At 42.1% G+C, this 20,839-nt stretch overlaps 1 protein-coding gene across 4 annotated transcripts in view; it reads left to right on the top strand.

Moving 5' to 3' along the window:
• CELSR1 (cadherin EGF LAG seven-pass G-type receptor 1) overlaps positions 1 to 19,672 on the top strand; it is a 265,428-nt gene extending 245,756 nt beyond the window's left edge. Inside the window, exons 25-35 of one of the 4 annotated variants that reach the window (XM_034767045.1) lie at positions 872 to 1,046; positions 3,486 to 3,598; positions 4,112 to 4,191; positions 6,186 to 6,312; positions 8,437 to 8,562; positions 10,774 to 10,910; positions 11,290 to 11,393; positions 12,303 to 12,470; positions 14,205 to 14,405; positions 14,897 to 15,161; positions 17,366 to 19,672. In XM_034767045.1, the coding sequence (XP_034622936.1) occupies positions 872 to 1,046; positions 3,486 to 3,598; positions 4,112 to 4,191; positions 6,186 to 6,312; positions 8,437 to 8,562; positions 10,774 to 10,910; positions 11,290 to 11,393; positions 12,303 to 12,470; positions 14,205 to 14,405; positions 14,897 to 15,161; positions 17,366 to 17,390 (1,521 nt within the window). In that variant the 3' untranslated portion in view covers positions 17,391 to 19,672. Of the gene's footprint in view, positions 1 to 871; positions 1,047 to 3,485; positions 3,599 to 4,111; positions 4,192 to 6,185; positions 6,313 to 8,436; positions 8,563 to 10,773; positions 10,911 to 11,289; positions 11,394 to 12,302; positions 12,471 to 14,162; positions 14,406 to 14,896; positions 15,162 to 17,365 lie in introns of all 4 variants that reach the window. The other 3 variants (XM_034767036.1, XM_034767029.1, XM_034767027.1) reach the window with 3 other exon arrangements.
• The last annotated feature ends 1,167 nt before the right edge of the window (positions 19,673 to 20,839 follow it).

The raw sequence follows: 20,839 nt of genomic DNA, 5'->3' as shown, positions 1-20,839 counted from the left end.
ACGTTCACCTTGCATTATGCGATCATCTCCCAAACCAGGGAGGACGCCGGGTTCAGCAGGGCAGTGCTCTGTCCCGAGTGTCTGTGAACTACCCACCTCCAACAGATATAGCTTGGAATCACCTATTGTGGAATGCACATGAGCAATCACTCGAAGAAGAAAAGACAGTTACCTTTTCCGTAATTGGTGTTCTTCGAGATGTGTTGCTCATGTCCATTCCACATCCCGCCCTTCTTCCCCTCTGTCAGAGTTGTCTGGCAAGAAGGAACTGAGGGTGGGGGAGTGTGCAGCGCCCCTTATGCTGCGCCATGGCAGCGCCACTCCAGGAGTCGCGGGGGGCACTCCCCCCCCTACGGGTATTGCTAAGGGTCGGCACCGGTGCATCCGGCGAGCACACACGCCTATTGTGGAATGGACATGAGCAACACATCTTGAAGAAACCAGTTACGGAAAGGTAACTTTTTTTTTTCTTGTTAAATTGTTGTGTTGCACACAGCACAAGGTGAGTGTGTTAGAATGGCCCAAGCCATCAAATGTATAGCAAATATACACACAGAAATTGACTTCAGAAAAGAGTCCTAGAGGTGGGGGTTTAATAACTGAAAGAATTTTAGATTGAAATATGTAATTCTCAACAGTCAGACCACATGCAGGCCACACAATCTAAAAATAAAGGCTTACAAAATCACTTTTCTAAAGCTCTTAATACTATGACAAAAGAATTAAATAAATTTTAATGTACAGTTTTTTTTTCCAAAGACTTATTCATATTTTCTTTAGCATCTAGTGAATATCCAGTCTTGTGTGTGTTGCGTGGGTGGTTGATTCGGCAGGAGCAGCTGTAATCTCAATGTTCTTTTTCCATCCCCAGTTTGTGTGCACTGTGATAGCCATCCTGCTGCACTACTTCTACATGAGCACCTTTGCCTGGATGTTCGTAGAACAGCTCCACATATACCGCATGCTGACTGAAGTGAGGAACATCAATTTTGGACATATGAGGTTCTACTATGTCGTTGGTTGGGGGATTCCTGCTATTATAACAGGTAGGGGAAGAAGGTCGACAATGCTGAAAAGCCAAAACAACACCATTCCTTTCCCTTCCCTCACTATTCAGGACAGCATTAAAGCATGTGCTTAACGTCTATTGAAATCAGTGGGACTTAAAGTTAACCACGTGCTTAAGTGCTTTCCTGAATCAGGGCAATAACCACCAGCAAACATGAAGACATCAGACTGAACTTGACAAATCAGCGCAATGAATGCTGCTTGCCCTAATTAAAGTAATTTTCTGATGTTTACAATGGTATAAACGTATTTGAATTCAGATTAAATCAAGATTTATTGAAAGCACTCAGAAGTAACATTGTCTGTATTGTAATTCCTTTCTCTGTAGCTTAGAGAGATTTTGCTCGTCCTATGCTGGTAGACTAAGGTTATGTCTACACTGCGATAGAACAGCTGTGGCTGGCCCAGGTCAGGTGACTTGGGCTTGGGCTGCAGGGCTATACAGTTGCAATGTAGATGTTCAGGCACGGCTGGAGCCCAGGTTCTGGGACCCTCCATCCTCATGGGATCTCAGAGCTCAGGCTCCAGCCTGAGCCTGAACATCTACAGTGCTATTTTATATATATTTTATAATTTTTTTAATCGCGATTCATTTTTTTTAGTTGATCGCGTGAGTTAACTGCAATTAATTGACAGCCCTAATATATATATTAGAGCAGTTCTGCTGCATAGGTGGAAGGGAAGCACAGTGCACAGAGAGACTTTGTGGGCTGGGCTGGAGGGTTCTGTAGATACTATGGCAACCTTTGTCATGCCAGCTGAATATTACTGAATCGAACTGAGAAATTTTAAGAAAGATTCTGTGCCACCTGTATTAAATTCTATGGGTTCAATCCTACCCTCAGATGATGTACCCTTTTAACTTATCATTGATTTCAGTAGTAGTTGAATGGTTTACCTGAGAGAGCCAAAGCTTGCCCATTCATTTAATAAAGGATTATAGGATGGGATTTGGAAAGTGAAATAACTTTTACTATAATCTTAGAGCCAGATGTTTGGCCAAATTTTGGTTAAAGCCCCACTAATGGCAGGATTGAGTCCTGAGCGTTGAGTCTGTGTCTGCAGAATTACAGCAGTATAAAATATGTTATGATCCTTTAATCATTTATGGCTAATTCTTCCTGGATGGTGACTGCTAAAGACTGTGGTGCAAGAACCAATCATAGTGAAAGGGAGAGGAGGCAGTCCCATCTCAATTCCATACTTCAAAGGAAACAGATCCAATATCCCTTTGCCAAACAGCCACAGATGAATTTTCATAGACTAGAAGGCCTGTACCAGATGTGAACGTTGGCTTTAGGCCAAGCTTTAAATGGGCAGGGTGAAATGCAGCTACCTTCCCTCTGCCCTACTCAGTGCCTTTTCATCAAAGCATTAAGGCCCCTTTCAGTAAAGTATTTATGCATGTATTGGACTAGGTGCACAAGTGCTCCCATATAAGTGAATGAGGTTATCATGCTTAAATGCCTTGTTGAATCAGGACCTAAAGCTATTGCAGTTACCATCTTCCTGACTCCCAAATAATATAATATGCAGTAGTCATTTCCCTTATAAAATCTGGTATAAATTTCTGCATCTTTAAGAAGGAATAGCTGTGCAGCGCTGTACATGAAATAAGTCGATGGTCTCAGCCATTTCTACATGGACAGGTGTCAACATCGCAAAATCTACCACCATATTTGGCATCACTGTAGGTGCTGTGAGTAAAGAGACTAAGGACTGTATGGGCATAGGGACTGTCTTAGAGATGGCTCCCCCAGGCCAGGATTGAAGTAGATTATGCTGCTTCTGCCCAGGCTGTAACCTGTTCTGTGGAAAAATGTCTCCATTTTCTAGAGCTCTCATTCCAGTTTTTGTCATAAGCACTAAATTCACTTAAGTTTTTTTAAGAAAAGAAGGAATTGTTTTACTTACCCATGAAACTACAATATTTGGTTTCAAGCCTCTGCAAAAGGAGGATCTCTTAGGTTGAGACTTTCATCTCTGTTTGGTTTATAAAAGAAATAATTATGTATGTCATTATGGGGCACCGACTTATTGAAATTCCGCAAAATGTCTCTCACCCTAAAGGCTTTGTTACTATCTATTAATCCTGCTATATAAAATTAATTGAAACTGAATTATTGTGGCAAACACATTTAATATAGGTTTTATATGGTCCAACTTTGTATTGGTCAGCGGAAGAATTTGGAGTAGTATTTAATATGGAATGATGATTGGTTTTACATTTAGACTTTGGAAAAGTGTATGTGTAGTTTTCTATTTCTGGAATTTCATATTAACCATGTTATCGTTGTTCATCACTCGGATTGATTCTAAAACCTTGTGATTGATTAGGCATGGCATAAACATCCTGATCCTACAGTGGTCATCAGTAATTTTCCCTGTTATCCTTTTCTTTCTGTTTTGTGATTTAGGTCTTGCTGTGGGTCTGGACCCACAGGGCTATGGGAACCCTGACTTCTGCTGGCTTTCTGTTCATGATACCCTTATTTGGAGTTTTGCAGGCCCTATTGTGATCGTTGTGGTCGTAAGTACTGTGGAGTTTGCATCTTGCGCTGACTGGTTTTTTATTTTTGTTTGATCGCTATCTATTCATAATCTTATTTAAATGTGAAACTATTGTATCCAATCTAGCATCCCTTGTGAAAGTAAGTGCAGTTTACATGAGTACTCCCATTGAAATCAGTACTTGAATGAGAAAGGACTGATTGTATAAGTAATGGTTACATGGTCAGGCCCATGTTTTCTGCTTTTTCCTACCCCCTGATGAGAGTTTCATTTAAGCTCATTGTTTAGGGCTGTCTTACCAGATTTGTATTAATGCAAACTCAGTAGCATAGCATCCCAAGAAGGTTGCTAATGGACATTGGCTCAAAGCTTGGTCAATTTGGAAATATGAAAAAACTCCTAACTACAAGAGAAAAGCTCTTGGCACTGAAGACTTTTGATGTTAAAAAAATTCCATTGTCTCTGTGATAGACAGGCTCTGACAAATTCAGGAAGAAAGATCTACTTTGTGTTATTTACATTTCCCTTTCAGATCAACACAGTCATCTTCATACTAGCAGTGAAAGCATCATGCAGACGAAGACAACGCTCATTTGAAAGAACTGGAGTCATGTAAGTTTGCAGTTGAGGCTCAAAAACTGATGAGAAGATCCCTGACCAGGAATAATAAAGGGACAGATCATGTCCTCTCTAAAAAGAACTGTAGAGGGTGGGGAAAGAAGCTGGATGCAGGGCCGGCTCCAGCATTTCTGCCGCCCCAAGCAAAAAAAAAAAGCCGCGATCATGATTGGCGATCGGCGGCAGCAATTGGGGGGGGGGGGGAAAAGCCGCGATCGGCGGCGGCAGTTCAGCAGCAGGTCCTTCACTCCTAGAGGGAGTGAGGGACCTGCCACCTCCGAATTGCCACAGGTGCCGCCCCTCTCCCTTGGCCGCCCCAAGCACCTGCTTGTTATGCTGGTGCCTGGAGCCAGCCCTGGCTGGATGCTGTACAAACAGGGGAAGTATGTGCTGAGCAAAAGAGGCTGAGCCAGTGTGCCATCCTTTCTCCCTTTCCCCCACTCCTGGGCTCTGTAGAAACCCCTCCATGGACCAGGGGCTCTGCACCTTTGGTGGGGTTATAGCAAGGCATTGAAGGGGAAAAGTTTAGGGATTGGCAACTCCACATGGCATCGTTCCAATCTACCACAAATTTTCTCAGCATTATCTTCCGTGAAGTTCCCCATCACAAAATACATCTCCCTGAGGAGGTTTTGAGCTAAGTGTTGGCAGACTCCTCAGAGGCACGTGTGGCAATGTAGACATGAGGCCCAGAGAGCTCTCCCTTTCTTCCTCACGCACCATCAGATTCAGAGGTTTGCCTCCAGGAGTGCTCTTTCCTGCTGCTGTCTTGGCAAAGGTCTTTTGAGGCAACATGTCCATCCCAATCCACAGAAGGATATGTTCTCCTCACTGCCATTTGAGATGGGCTGAGTCAGAAATTCCACATGCTGAAACTCGCTGAGTTTCCTGGCTCTGTGATAGACTGTTTCCATTTAAGTCATGTTGTGCCTGAAGCTTGTAATTTACCTGTGAACTATAATGTGATTAGCTAGTGGCTAGACAGCCCCATTTTTCAAATTAATAAGCTATATGAGATTTCCCAAGGCATCCACTATCTGTTCCTTGAACACATGGACTGGTGGGCAGTTTTAGAAACAATAAGAAAAAAGTGATTGTTTGCTCTGTTTGTTTTTTAATCTCCTTAAGTGATGAGAGTCTAATTGACTATAATGGAGGGTCATATTTATCCCAGAATCTATATTCTATAAAAACAAGACTTTACCAATAGAACTATCCCCATGCGTTTTTTTAAATGTATGTGAAAATAGTATTTTTAAACAAATAAATACTTCCCGGAGTATCTGCAATCCAAACCTTGCAACATTGTGCTCAGATAGGAGAACCTGAAAGTGAAACTGACAAACAGAACTAAAATAGACTCTACTGATTTTATTGTCCATGGAGAAGAAATTCAAGAAGTAAACAAACAGCAGAATGTCAAGGAAAGTGGACTTCTAACATGTTTGTTTGAATGTTCTAAGGTTTGAAAGAAGTTCTAGGAATCACTCACCAAACTTCAGAGCTAAGATTGTGTAGGAGCCAGGCAGCTCCAGCCTCAATTCCTCCTTTCTGCAGCAAGTTGTGGATCCAGGAACTGTCTGTCTGTGCCAGGAGTGATAATTATAACTTGGTGCTTATTGATCACTTTATTTGTCAAAGTGCTTCACAGACATTAACTAATTAACACCAGTAACCCAGGGAGGAACATCAGCAGGCATTATTAGCCCAGTTTTACAGATAGTGAAACTGAGGTACCAAAAGATGAAATGACTTGTGCAAGAGCACAGTGAGTCATTGACAGAGCCAGGATTAAAGCTCTGGCATTTCTGTCACCTAGACCCATAAACAGTTCACTGGGCCATGCTGCCTCTCCAAGCCAGGACCTGTGCCCTGTATAGTGAATGAACAAAGTGCATTAAGAATTGTAGCTGGCTCATAGGGTGTTAGATTATATTATTTTATTATTTTTCTGCCTTAATGCAAGTGACTTTGTGTGTTTATGTTAGCTCCGTGCTGCGAACTGCTTTCCTCCTCCTGCTGCTGATCAGTGCCACATGGTTACTGGGGTTGATGGCAGTGAACAGTGATGTCATGACATTCCATTATCTCTTTGCCATCTTCAGCTGCTTACAAGTAAGTTATATAACATTAAGTTAATGTATCTCTTCAGATCTAGAACATGCTGCATATTGAACAGCCATCTCCCTGCAGTGATGCTCCATTAACAGGGAAAATCCATTAAATCCAATATCAAACCAGGGCAACTACCTTTTAAAACTGAGTTTCTAATTGAAGAAGATGGAAGATCCTAGGTGCAGTTTCCACCCCCTTAATCTCCCCCTTTGAGATAATCAGACCCTTCAATAAATGGAGCTTTCTGTTCTCTCAGTGGTTCCAGATGTACTGCTAGTGGAATTCATGGTGGGCAATTTCACCACTAATAAAAGGAAATGGTTTACCTCAGACACAACCTCCTGCCTGAGACTGTCAAATAAACTCTAGTTATCGTCTCTTCTGTATTAACACTGGCGTTCTTGCTAGCAGTAACAAGAAGTTGTGGTTTTCCATCCCATGGGGACAGCTTACAATTGAATTTACCGTAGGAAAGACAAATGGAGGAGATGACTTTCATCTGTGTTAGAGAAGCTGTTAACAGGTTGAAGGTCATAGCACACCCCCCAGCTGATTAATAGGGACCTGATGAGGAGATAGTAATGGGATTCAGAATCCGATCACTAGTTTGAATGTGGCCCATGATGGTAGTGACCAAAAGTCGCTTGCATCTTGTTGGCGTGTGTGAAATGAATTAATGGACAGGCATCCACAATATAAAAACCATCATCAGAAATGGGGTCCCCTGGTTGTCAGGCTCAGTAAAGAGATCATGGATTGAGTGGGTTAAAAAATAAAACTCCCCACTTTCCTCTCAAGGTGGTTCCTTCAGCTCAGGGTGGAGGCACATCAGTGGGCCAGCATAGGGGATGCTGACAGTGCCACGGCCTGTGTTGCAACTGGTCTGTAAGGAAATAAATTCAGTTATTAGAGATGTAAATCTTTCACAAGCCTGAACAAAAAATCTCAAGTAAAAGGATGTTTAATACAACATAAGTTCAGAGGGAAGAAAATAAGAGACTGGAATTTTCCTCTTACCTTGCCTGGAGAGTCAAAGTGGTACATAATGTTTCACATCATTGCCGCCTTTGAACTTTTTTTTTTTTTTTAAAGATATATTTATGTGAATTTCATTAATGAGTAATCCCAATGAGCTAATGTCAGATAGGACTAATTTGATTGAATGCTTAGAGAGATCACGCCTTAATCTTAATATTAATCTACCTCAATTGATTTGTCTGAAATCATGAAATGCAGGCATCTTGGTGCTGCTGTAACTTCATGAGTGATGAGTTCAAAGTAGTACACCTGCAACCTAAATAAATAACAGATTTGGCAGCTGCACCGAATGACCCCCAAACAAACACACACATGCTACATAAGCAGCCCCTAGATTACAGTGTTCCTGCCAGGAGTATGAGTAACCTTCAAAGAGGCTGAATGTAGGGGTGACTGCTGGCTCAGAGGAACATACACCTGTTAGCACATGGTCCTAGCCCCACCCTTAACACTCCTCCGCAGCTCCTGTTTTAGAGGGTTTGTAGAGCGCGTGCTCTCTCTCTCTCTCTCCAGTGTTTTTAAGGGGATCTAGCACAAAAGTGGCCCACTTCTGCCATTCCCAAGGTTTCACTGCTGGCTATGATATTTTGATGGGTTCCAATGTACCTGTCAGGATTTGGACCCATACCCAGTGTGCAAACCCCAAAATATTAATGTTGGTACAACACAAAAGCATCCTGCAGTGTCCTGAACCATTCAACAAGGGACCTGAACTCTCTTGGGCACATTTGAATAGAATGTTTCCCTCCCAAACTACAAGGGTGCTAACAACCATCCTCTGAGATGCACCATGCAGCTCTCAGAGGAAAATTGTGTTTGTGTTTTCCCAGTCTTTTTGTGGTAATACAAGTAGCTGGTGGCAAAGCATGAATCCCTGAGGGATTGACCATTATCAATTCACTAAGGACAGCAAGTGTTTAATGCTGTGGTGGTCAGTCATTGCCATTAAAAGCATGTACCATTTGTTGGAATTAAGAGCTGGTTTGAAAAAGGCTGTTCACTAATTTCCAGTTGTATTTTCAGTCCAACAGTAATAAGTCATGCATTTATCTTAGATTATTTTTCTCTCTGTGTCTAACAACCCAGGGGCTCTTCATTTTCTTCTTCCACTGCGTTTTTAATAAAGAAGTCAGGAAGCACTTGAAGAACACGTTAACTGGAAAGAAACCCCTTCCAGATGACTCTACTACAACAAGAGCTACATTATTAACCGTAAGACACCATCTTGGAAAAACATTTTCTTGTTTATAATTGTCAGCCACACATACATATAATTTTAACTAACTTGTCCATAACAAAATTAATTCTTTCTCCCTGCTTTGAGTGATTCACTAAAAGCCTTTTCATTTTAAAACAGAAATGAAAACTTTTGGGAGCAGGAAATTATTTTCTTCAAGTAAAACGGAGCATCATGAAGCTATTAGCTATTTGCACAAGACTTTTTGTGCAAATGCTAGTGGCCTGGCTTTTTACTAAGAACTTCTTTTTTTATTCTCACAAAGTTGAAAGTAAAGGTAGTGTCTGTTAACTGTGGTTATTCATTTTATTCTAAACTGATTATTTATCAGCAGTTTTCTGCCCAGTTTGTAATAATGTTAACTTGTATAAGTGGCAGTTGAAAGTTGTTAAGTAGAATAGCTAGCTGCCACTGAAATTGTATTGCACATATTTTCAAGAAAGTAAAAGCAATTCCTTGTTCATAAAAAGATTCTTGTTTACAGTTTCCCCCATAAGGTAATATGTAAAGATTTGTTCTGGGTAATTATTGCTTGGCACTTTTCATGTTCCTACTTATAAGACCGTTACTTAGTACCCTGGGAGGCAGCTTTTATTATCTTCATTATACCAGTGAGAAACTGAGGCAGGGAGATTAAATACCTGATTCTCAAAAGTGTTGAGCAGTCACAGTTGCCCCCAAAGAGGGTTAATGGAAAACTTTACCTCTGCCACTAGACCCCCTTTCATGTGGAGTCCCAACAAGGATCACTTCTCTCTCCTGCCTACTCAACATTTACATGCAGCCATTAGGTGAACTAGTGAGATGACATGGACTCAATATACAGATGACACTCAACTCTGCTTATCCTTCACTACCTATGATCATACCCTACCACCAAGATTGCCAGTGCTTGGACGAGATCAGCTCATAGATAAAGAACAGTAGGTTTAAACAGGACCGCAGCAACACAGAGGTGATGCTGATGGGCAGAAGAAAGCACTCTGAGTAGTTTGCAGCCACAGTATGGGCTCCTTTGATTGACAGTACACACCCACAATTGGTCAATTCAGTTCATAGTTTGGGGGTATTCTTGGATTCCATGCTGACATTAAGTTCTCCCATAAAAGCACCCGCTAGTAATGCTTTCTACCATCTCCAGTTGGCTAGGAGACTTACCATCTTGGCAGATGAAGACGTGGCCTCATTTATTCATGCCTTCATCACCTCTTGGCCGGACTAAAGTAATGTGTTATACCTGGGCAGAAAGCTTCAGCACCTAGGAAATTCCAACAAGGATAGAACATTGCAGTGCAACACAGGCTACTGCAAACACACCATACATGTCCTCTGCTTCCTACACTGGCTTCTCATTGAATATCAAGTAAAGTTTAAGCTCATGGTCCGTATCACCAACGTGCTCATTGGCTTGGGCCCACAATATTTAGATGATCACCTGAATCTCCAGGATAAGGACCGTGGTCAACTACTATGTTCCTCAGGCACAAGAAAACTCTACAGTCAGGGTAAAGCTTGTCTGGACCGATGACTGAGCTTTCTCAGTGGCTGGTCTGAGACTGAGACAAACTCCCACATACGCTAAGGATTATCACAGACCTCACCACCTTCCCCTTCAAAAGGCAGGTGCACTTCTTAAATCTGCCTTCTCTAATAAACACCGAACAGCATATACATAAATAACCAACCTGCCTACTAAACCAAACCACTCCACTGCACGCAGAATTCTCCTGCTGGGGAGAGGATGAGAAAGAGATTAAATAACACACGACAGATGTTAGTCACATTGCTTAATGCACTGCTGGAAGGTGCTCAATACTGCAGTAATGAGCGTGTATAAGAACTTATAAAAATAGAAAAGAATGTCAATGGGAGCTGAGTTTGTGGTGCACTTCTGAAAATCAGGGGCTATGTGACTTGTCTGTGGCCAGGGAAGAAGCCTGTGTCAGAGCTGGGATTATAACTCTGGAGTTTCTCATTCCCAGTCCTGTGCTCAGGCCACTCAAACTGTGATGCTTGGGAGCTGAGAGACATTGATTGCAATGGGGGGAAGCAGTTCCAACTAAAAGTGTGAAATCTTGGGGTTCATGTACTTAGATGTTCTTCTGCTGTATAGCCATTCCGGGAGCAGCTGAAGGAGAGATATTTGTTTATTTGTTATCATTCACTACTACTATTTTTTTCCTCAGCGATCTCTGAACTGTAACAACACATATATAGAGGAGCCAAATGTGTATCGCACAAATATTGGTGAATCCACAGTCTCCCTAGAGAGCACCATCAGGTCAGCCAAGAGCCACAATAGCTACCTTGCTTACATTCTCAGGTAATCGGGTGGTGGGTGCATGGCTTTCAGGCCTTTATTTTTCCCTTCTCATTGCTTTTGTGAGAAAAAAAACTAACAAAAACCAACTAATGTTTTGGTTCAAATGCTACTTGTCCTGTGTCATAGCAATTCTCTTTATGCAGTTGTTATCTTTGCATCTTCCTTTATGTATTTCTCATTTGCATGCAACTTTAGTGGGCAGTTCAAACTATAATTAAAATGAAATACTATAAGTATTTGTGCTATTAGTCCTGTACAGCTTGCTTGTTAAAATGTTACATTTGACAGTGCATAATGGAGATTTAGAATGGTCTCTGTATTTCTGTCTTGTCACTAAGAATAGCATGTTGACCAAAAATGTTACTCCCCCATATTTTAGGGATGAGGCTGCTCAGAAGCTCAGTGGGTCCTCAAGCCAAGCAAGGGCAGGTCAGACAGAAGCAGATTCCTCCATTTTTCATAGGAATCCATCAAAATCCAATGGTAAGAGCTTTTTGGAAAATTGCTTAGAACCATGTGTGCATTTCTTCCTTCTCAGCTTAATAAAGATACTTTCTTCAAAAAGATCATATAATTAAGGTAGTAACCTCTCCACCTTACTCTGTTTCACTCTCAGTTTAAATAGCTGTACTGGCATAACAAGATATAAAGGTGTTGCCATAGTTATTGAGTATCTTTATCTAGGACAAGGTTTCATAGTAGAAATATCATGTGCCTATTTTGTATTAGGATCTATTTCTGATTTGATGGCAGGTTGCCATGAATTGTGTGATTGTTTCTGGATTCTCTTTCCTTTCTCACAAAGTTATGCACAGCTTTTCTTCCTTGCTTTTCAGATGGAAATTTTTTACTGGTTGAAAGCTCGAGGAAGTATCTGCCTTTTACTACTTTTCAGTTTTCTGTTCCTAGGTCTTCTTGGTGCTTTATGTTGGAGGGTGTATGTGTTGCTTTGACCAAGATGGCACGGGATGACTATTTTGCACATTGAATAGCAGAGAATTGTGCTCTCCAGCCACTGTGTATACATAGCAATTAGCCAACTAATGAACTTCAGTCTCTCTCTTCTTCTCACACATTTAAACACATTTAAACTTTAGCAACAGTTACAGGAGCCACAATAGTGGAGACTAAACCATATAAAACATTAAAGTATCCTATCCAGTTAGCTGTACTGTGCAATTTTGTTTCACTTGATTTCCTCGGATAAAGACTGCTACACTAATAATCTATTCTCATGTGGCTGGCTGGGCTGTGTAGGCATAAGCATTCTAAAGTGCCCATCACTGGGAGCCTACAGTGGTTTTCTTTCACTCCATTCATTTGGCATGTAGATTTGCACGACTGCCTTTCAGGTTCTAATCCCTGTGTTTTTTGCCTCCTCCACCTCGACAGATCATGATTCTGATTCTGACAGCGAGTTGTCTCTTGATGAACAGAGCAGCTCTTACGCTTCCTCCCATTCATCAGAGAGTGAGGAAGATGGGATTGAAACGGAGAAAAAATGGAACACAACCACATCCAAAAACAACGAGCGTGGCCCAATCCACAGCACTCCTAAAGGTAAAGCCGCTGCTCATGCTGAAGGAATAGATTTATTTCCCGTATTATAAAATGAATTGAGTAGTGGATGCATGGAATTGACCAGGATAGTGTACAGCTACAGCTGCTTTGAAGCCCTGTTTTCTTATTGTTGGTGATATCCACGAGATCCTCGTTTCCCCAAGCTGAGAGGATTTGTCCCCTGTGGTGAATGAATGCAAGAACAAAGGACACTTGAGCAAGTGTGCACCAGCTACTTAGCGTACCAATGCAACAGGGACCCCTGCAGGGCTGTTTCTCTCCACACATGTGGTTGGAAATGGCACTACACAGCTATCTAAATATCAGCAGAGGGGGGACAGGAAGAGGAGGCAATAAAAGAGCATGGCAGTTTGGGGAAAAAAAGGAACACCTGCAACTTCTTCCCCGTACAATAGAATAATGGAGATTTCCTGGGGTCAGAGGAGGGCATGGAACTGAAAGGTTTGAAATTAACACTTGGTATCAGTCACATGGACATTCTGTGCACCGTGTCGCTCCATGACTCTTTGAAGATACAGGTTTCGTTCTTATGCTGAGAGAGACTGGTACGGTCAGACAAAACTCAGTGGGTTTTGGCTTTCTGGTGTTCATTCACACTTTCCCTTGTTTCATCCTATACACGTTTGCAGTTCCCTTTTGATTTTTACATTCAAACAAACGCAAAGTAAACTTCAACCAAAATTGCTACAGTTTTCCCACAAATGTAAACTGATGTGATTGAAACTCAACCCAGCCTTGGAGCAAATTTTGGGTTAGAGAGTGTTTTCTACAAATCCATTCATTACTGTAGCAACTAGGCTTATGGCTGAATTGATGATGATGGCTTTAAATTCAGTTCTTTATAATTATACCTTGACAATGGTAGGTGCTTCCATCACAGCATTTGTGCAGCAATGTGAATTTTCCATTTAGCTTGGTATCCCAGCGTTTTCTTTTATTAGCCTCAGGCATACAGGGCAACTTCTGGGTTCCTAGGAAACATACTGCTCTAATACTGCATGAGATATCTCCTTTTTCTTTTCAAAGGAATGCACAATTATAAGATTCCTTCACGGAAAGGTTAATCTTCTGGAAAGAACAGTATAAAGCCATTCCTGTTTAAGGACCTGATTGTGCTCCACTGCTGGACAATGAAGGAGGGTGCAAGGGGATGTGCTCCCACTCCCTAGGCACTGCTGGCCAGCAGTGCAGCCCAATTGCTGTTCCTGTGCTCCCTCAAGCATAGGGGTTGCTCCCTCCATTTAAGTCCAAGGGGGCAAGACATCTCAAAGGGCAGAGAGGAGAACGCAGGGCCATGCTCCAGATACATGTGTATCGGCCAGCAGAACTACTCAGGCACATAAGGGATGACGAGTATGCTGCTGCTGCTCCCCGCTCTATAACACGGAGCTCCAGGAAAAAGATCTGCCTTGGGGAAACAGAATTCCTCCCAGAGCTCCACCTGGGGCAATGTACCAGCACACTGCCCTCAACTAGGACTGTATTTAACTGGCAGGTTAGAGCCCTCCAGCAGCAGGTTGGACTAGCTAATCTTTAGAAATGGTCTGCTGCAAATGACTGTTCCACTGAAACTATTGCAGAGAATAGGACTAGTTGAGCAGGACTGGAGGGAAGAACCTCAAGTTTTGTCGAAGGGTGGTTTTCGAACCAATGTGTTTTTTTGCATTGCAGTTGATTCTATATCCAATCATGTGAAACCCTATTGGCCCACAGAGTGCATAACAACAAGCGATGGGGAGGATCCAGGTGGGAAGCAGAAACTGAAAGTGGAGACAAAGGTCAATGTAGAGCTTCATAGGGAAAATCAAGTGAACCACAGCAATGAAGCACCTCAAGAAACTGAGAATGAAGGGCAGCAGAAAGAGAACAAACCTCTACAACAGCAGAATAACCAGCACCCGGAACAGAGGAAAGGTAACTCAGCCAACCCAGTGCATTAGAAACAAGTGAGAGACTAAGTGAAATGTTTTGTAGATTCTATGATCCAAGCTGAAGGATTCTATTGCCACATTAGGAAAGTGGGGAATTTGCCAGGTTTCCCCTTCATTCCCTTCAGCCTAATGGCTTCTCTAGCAATCTGCAGCAAAACTTGGGCAGGGGCAGGCGTGGGCAGGCTTGGCCATCAGCACCATTCATGTTTTGGTGGAATATGGTTGCTCTGTAGGGGCATAATACCCTTCAAATTGGCTTCAGTCTGTGTAACCAGAGAGGTCTGTGGAGGGGCAGTAGCTGTAGGGACTGTTTTTGTATGGGTCTAACCTTTTTATTTTAACATGGAATAATGGTGGCAAACTTGAAACAATCTGCTAATAAAGGGTAAATGATGCTTTTGCATTTGTTCAGTTTGATTAAATAAAATTACCAACCTGATTAAAACTTCTGATCCTCCTTTCTTTCTATACCAGGCATCTTGAAAAATAAAGTCACCTACCCTCCCCCTCTGATGGATAAGAATATGAAGAATCGACTACGGGAAAAGTTATCGGATTATAATCAAACCACTATCTCATCCAGGACTGCTTCCTTAGGGACAAATGATGGGGTTCGTTCACCCTCTGACACTGGGGTGACAATAAAAAATCCACGGAGGGAACAGTCTAGAGATCAGCTCAATGGAATGGCCATGAATGTTCATGTGGGAACAGTGAATGCTGAGACCTCAGATTCTGAGTAAGTGCCAGTTTGAGACTGTCTTCCCACAATCACTGGCTTCTGCCTTCTGCTCCTTTCTCTTCCTTACCTCGAGTTCACTTCCACACGAGGCTGCTCCGTCTCATTTTTTAGATTTTCTGGGCTACTGGATTAAAGACTTGGGACAATGACTGTGATAACTTCTTATTTATACAGCGCCCCATGCCCAAAGGCTTCTTGGCTTCTCACTAAATAGAACATATTACAACTGAACACATACTCTAGACTAAAGCAACCCTCTCTTTGCCCTCAACCACAGACATGAAAAAACACCTCTCAAGCAGCCTCAAATTAAAAAGGCCAGGATGGCTAGGGCAGTAGGGGGTGGCAGGAAGCGGTCAGGGGCTGGGGCTGCAGGCAGTCAGTGAGCTTGGAGGACTGGTGGCAGAGAGGAAGCGGTCAGAGGACTGGGGCATTGGTGGAGGAGGAAGAGGCGGTGTTGTGGAGTTGTGGGGGACTGGAGGGTTGGGAGGGCCAGTTGTAGTGGGGGGAAGGAAAGGGAGGGTTAAGCAGGGTGGGAGGTCTGGTGAGGTAGTGGAGAAAGGGAGATTCCACGGAGCAGGGTCTTTTGAGCGTGGGGAATGGGAAATGTGGAGGCATGAGAAGGGACGTGAGATGCTATGGAGCAGATGCTTTGGTCACCCAGGACAGGACTGGGAGTCAGGAATGGTTAGGAGCAGTGAGAGAGTGGAGAAGGTGCATGCTGAGCAGATGCTCTAGGGAGCAGAGAGGGCCAGTGTTGAAGACCAAGGCTATGGGGAGTCTAGTGCAGACAGGGTAGAAAGTCGACGGCAGGAGCCCCAGGGAGTTGGGGGTACCAGGAGGCAGAGTAGGACAGGAACTCCAGGAAGATAAGGAGGGATGGTCCCAGTGGGAGGGAGGGAAGTGGGAGTGCTGGGAGCGTGGAGGGCTGCATGCAGTGGGAGGAAGGGGGTAGGAGCTCTGGAGACCTAGGAAGGTCTGTGGCCACTGGCACAAGGGGAAGATGTCAAAGAGTGGGCGCTCTGGGGAGTTGAGAGTGAGGAGATGTGGGGGGTGGGTTCTAAGTATCAGGGTGCCAGAAAGGCTGAGAGCAGTGGGAGCAGTTGAAGAGCAGTGTCAGGGTGCAGGAGCCCCAAGGAACTGGGTCTCAGGAGGGCTGGGAGCAGTGTGAGGGAAAGGAGTGGATAGTTTGGGTCAAAGGCATGAGGAGCTTGGCGTGACTGGGGCGAGGGAACAGTGCTGGGGGAAGATGAGTCAAGTTGTTAGGGAAGTCCACAGAGCTGGGGAGAACAGTGACATATAATAATACAGTCCTTAAAAATATCATAGATGTGGTTAACAGAAGTAAATCTGTTAGGCTGAAATTCGTGCATATATTTGCCATTATGAACTAAAGCTAGATTTTAATCCCAAGCACTTTCCTAAAACGGGTATTCATGGAATGATTGTTTCATTAGTAATCATGTCTAGTAACATGTCCGAAGTTCAGATTATGAAAATGACATACCGATACATTCCTTCTATACCCAAACTTTACTTTACGTGTTCAGTTTTCCTTTAAGTACCGCAATAAAAATAAATATCCTAATTCTTTTCATAAGGAAATCTCTAACACAGCCTTAACCATGACATCGTGACCAGCTCCAGTACGCATACTCTAAGCTGGTACACAGACTTCTCTAAGCTCCATCTGAAAAGCTACCCTCTGATCTTTGGAAGTTGGCTATTGTAATGTTCCCCAGTTAGCCAACAAGCCTAAGTATTACTCACTAATAGTAGCCAGTTGCTGCTATCAGTAGTAGTATTCACTCATAGGGAATAGCTGGCCAGCCTACAATGCTAAAGAAAATATACATACTGTTACATCTTTGTACCATTTATGTATAAGTTATGGCATGAGTCTGTTTGAAATGCAAAGTTTCTAACACCGTGTAGGATTTCAGTACTTTATGAAATGCACGCCTCCTTCTAGACATTAACCAATTACATGCACTCTCATCATGCATTTCTATCTGCATCTTCTGTAAATAACTTTCTTCTTCCTTATTTTGTCCTTTGTAACAAGAACGACCTCTGCCCTGCAAGCACTTCATTGGTGAAGCATGGTAATTTACTAAAATGGAATAGGTAGTTTCACTTGGAATTGTTTGCCTGTCTCTATTTAACCCTAAGCCTGCATGGTTACTTCTTCTCATGAACAGAGGCAGTAATGAAACTTCAATTTGAATCATCAGGAAACAGTGATGACTTTTCCACCTGGGGACTACTTGCTGTGATGTCACTTCCTTGGTACCTCAGATTTCACAGGAGATGCTCCATATCGAGGATGAGGATGGTACTGCTTCCTCTGCTGTTACACATTATGGCAGACTTCTGACTGCTCATACATGAAACATAGTACCCAAGACATGCATGATAAGGCTACATCGTGGTACATTCAATGGCTGTGTGAATATGTAACTGTGCCAAAATGCCTGGAGACATAACAGGGACTCATTATGATGGATGAATGATTATAAGAAGCGTTGACAGAGTCACAGCAACGCTACAGGAACTGCTCATGTGCGCAGCCCATTCTGATGACTTACACAAGGAGAACAAATTGTGTTTACTACAGTGGACCTACAATAAGTCAAATTATCAGCCTTAAGAAAAGCACTAGAAGATGCCTCTTGCTGAGGTCTTGTTCTGTTATAGTGTGAACCATTCAGCTTCGTGAACTCTAGAGAGAAGAATATCACACCAAGTGCCCTACCATATCTATGCCAGCATCTTTACCAGCCTTTGATGGACACAGTGTCTTAAAAAAATGTCCTTTATATATAAATATATAAATATTAAAAAATTGTAGATAATTTTATATATTTTGTATGGTGACTCTAAAGAAGGAAAAGTTCCTTTGTATATTTTACATTTATACTGATATTCTTCATTTGATGCTAGGAAATCAATGGGAAGAGCTCTTGATTATTTTTTATATTAAAAATTGCACAGTTGTACTTGAATTTGGCATTTGATAATGTAACTGATGTTTGCATCAAAGCCACCCTAAAATGCAGTGCAGTTTTTAAAATTCTACAGTGAAAAGGTTGAATCTAAATTTATAAATATAATTTATAGGTTTCTGTTTCCAGATTATGGAATATTTTAAGGATGCAGTGTGTATTTTTGATAACCTCTACTAAAACCAACAAAAATGTTCATTTGTTTTTAAGGTGTTTTGGCCTATTCTCCCATATTTTTTTAATTGGTGTTTACATTAAAAAGAACAGAAATCGAATTTCCCAGCTAAAAGATATTGTGTCTTCAGCTAGTCAAAGATTTCAAAACAGTTTTTGGAGAGAAATCAATTCTGGTTTACAGTATTTCCCTATTTAAAATAAAGCTTGTGTAATTTACATGCTAGTCACCTTTTGACTTAGCTTTTCATCACATTTTTCCTACTAAACAACAAACCAGAGTCTTGTTCTGAGGACACATTTGTGCAGTTCCACCATTGCACAAATACTGTGTGAGGCTTACTGTTTTGTTTTACTTTTTATTTTTTACTCTGAGTCAGCATTTTGCCAATTGGAGCAGAAACATGAGTCTTTAAGGATATCTGTGTTTCATTTCTTAACTGTTTGGGAAATTCCTGGCTATCTTGTTGTTTTGCAATACAAACACAAGTATTAAACAATTTCATGTTTCATGCACACTAAACATATTTTCACAAGTGTAAGAAACGTGTAGTGTCTGCCAACCTCATCTTTTTACAGTGTTTACAAAATAGTTGTCCACAATAAGTATGTAGGGAAATGTTTCTGTTAGCAATTCCTTTTGGCTTGAATATATGACTCAAAATGAGTCCTTAAAATTCCATTTGTGAAAATGATACATTTGTTATCTACCTTTTCTTAGTGTTATGTATTTCACACTATAGTAATTTTTCATAGTGACCATTTTGAGAAGTTATTAGCTGTTCCTTTGTATGAATGTGCATGTGAGGGAGAATAAACAGAAACAATATGACAGGCTGGATAAAATGCAGGAAATTAACAAAAAAAAAAAGCATATACTGTAGTAATATTGGTTTTATTATATCCTTATGCATTTTTAAATCTACTTGAGGCCTTTGGAAAGGGGAAAGGATACTGTCTCTTTAAAAAATTATGCAACATACTGCGTGAAATTTTCTGATTGAAAAATGTTTTTTATGTTTAAGTGTCTGTCACACTTGACTGTGTGCTCAGATACCGTGTACAACCTGTGTTGATCATTTTGCATCTGTGTATGTATATTTTGCCCCAGTGAGATGTAGTTAGTTTTTATTTCAATCAGAACTGTTTCAGTAAATGTGTCAGTTGTATTCATGACAGAAAAATTAAAACCTATTTTTATGACTTGTTAAAACTTTATGGCAGGTTAGACACTGGAGGTTTTTTAACAAAATGTATATTTATTAATGTGCAGAACACTGGAATTGCAGCACAGATGAATGGAGAATAAATTAAGATTTTTAATTTGTATTCCTGCTCTGGCTGTTTATTTTTCATGGAGTACTGAAGTAGAAATGGACAACTTTTGAGTAGCATTTCCTATCGTTTGTAAAGGAGTTGTTTGAAAATGCAGACAGAAGTAATGTTTGTACTGATAACAATCACTCTCCTGTGAAACAGAAAGGTTGAAAAACTCTAAGAATGTTTAGCACCAAAGTAGCACTGCTTGCGAGATTTTAAATCTGTGGTTATGCTTCTGAGGAAGGTTGCTGAGCATAGAAATTAGAGAGAGGAAATACCTATTAAATTAGCTTGTTCATCATCCTGTAGCATCCAGCCTCATTTTGAATATGCCAGTGGGCATATCTGTGAGCTGGATGCTACATGTCGTATTCTCCCAAGATGACCTTTCCTGAAACCTGCTGCATTTCTAATGCTGAAATTTATTAATCCATTTCTTACTATGATTAAGTTAATAGGGCTCTGCACAAGCACGGGGCTCTGCACAAGCACAGGGCTCTGTCTATGCAGATGAGCTTGCTGAATCAGGGCCACAGATTGCACCAATCTAATTTGACCATGTACAAGCATCTTACCATTTGGTTCAGTTACAACCTCTAGATTGACTCCACCATTTAGTTATCTGCTGTGGTTCTTCCTTCTAGAACATTCCAGTTCTCCCTGCTGCTTTACTGAGGGAAATTCCATACTCCCATTTCAAATCTCTGGTTATTGGGCTCCATGAGATGTCTGGCTAATGCCCAGCTGCGTCCCAGGGCTGTGTTTGACTTCTGGGGAGTTTTTCCCTTTGATACTGCTTCCCGTCATGAGGCGTTGTGGCTGGTGCCCCCGCAGGCTTCGGGGAGAGAGGTAGGCTGAGAAAGCCAAAGGCAAAAGGAAAGGTCTGGTTCTTCTTTGTGGGTGCTCCGCTTTAGGTAGGGTTACCATATGTAACAAATAAAAAAAGAGGACCCTCCACAGGGCCCTGGCCCCGCCCATTTCTCCACCCCAACCCTGCCCCAACCCTGCCCTAACTCCGCCCCCTCCTCCCCCCCACTCCCAGCCACGCGAAAAGGGCTGCCCGAGCGCTACCGGCTTCACAGTTTGCTGGGCAGCCCCCAGACCCTGCGCCCCCGGCTGGGCGCTTCCCCTCCCGGGCTCCAGCTGTGCTGGGGAAGCGCCGGCCGGGGGCGCAGG

Source organism: Trachemys scripta, chromosome 1 (genome assembly GCF_013100865.1).
Source record: "Trachemys scripta elegans isolate TJP31775 chromosome 1, CAS_Tse_1.0, whole genome shotgun sequence".
NCBI classification, from domain to species: domain Eukaryota; kingdom Metazoa; phylum Chordata; order Testudines; family Emydidae; genus Trachemys; species Trachemys scripta.
The sequence above is the reverse complement of the archived record's forward strand: the minus strand, read 5'-3'. Positions and strand labels throughout refer to the sequence as shown.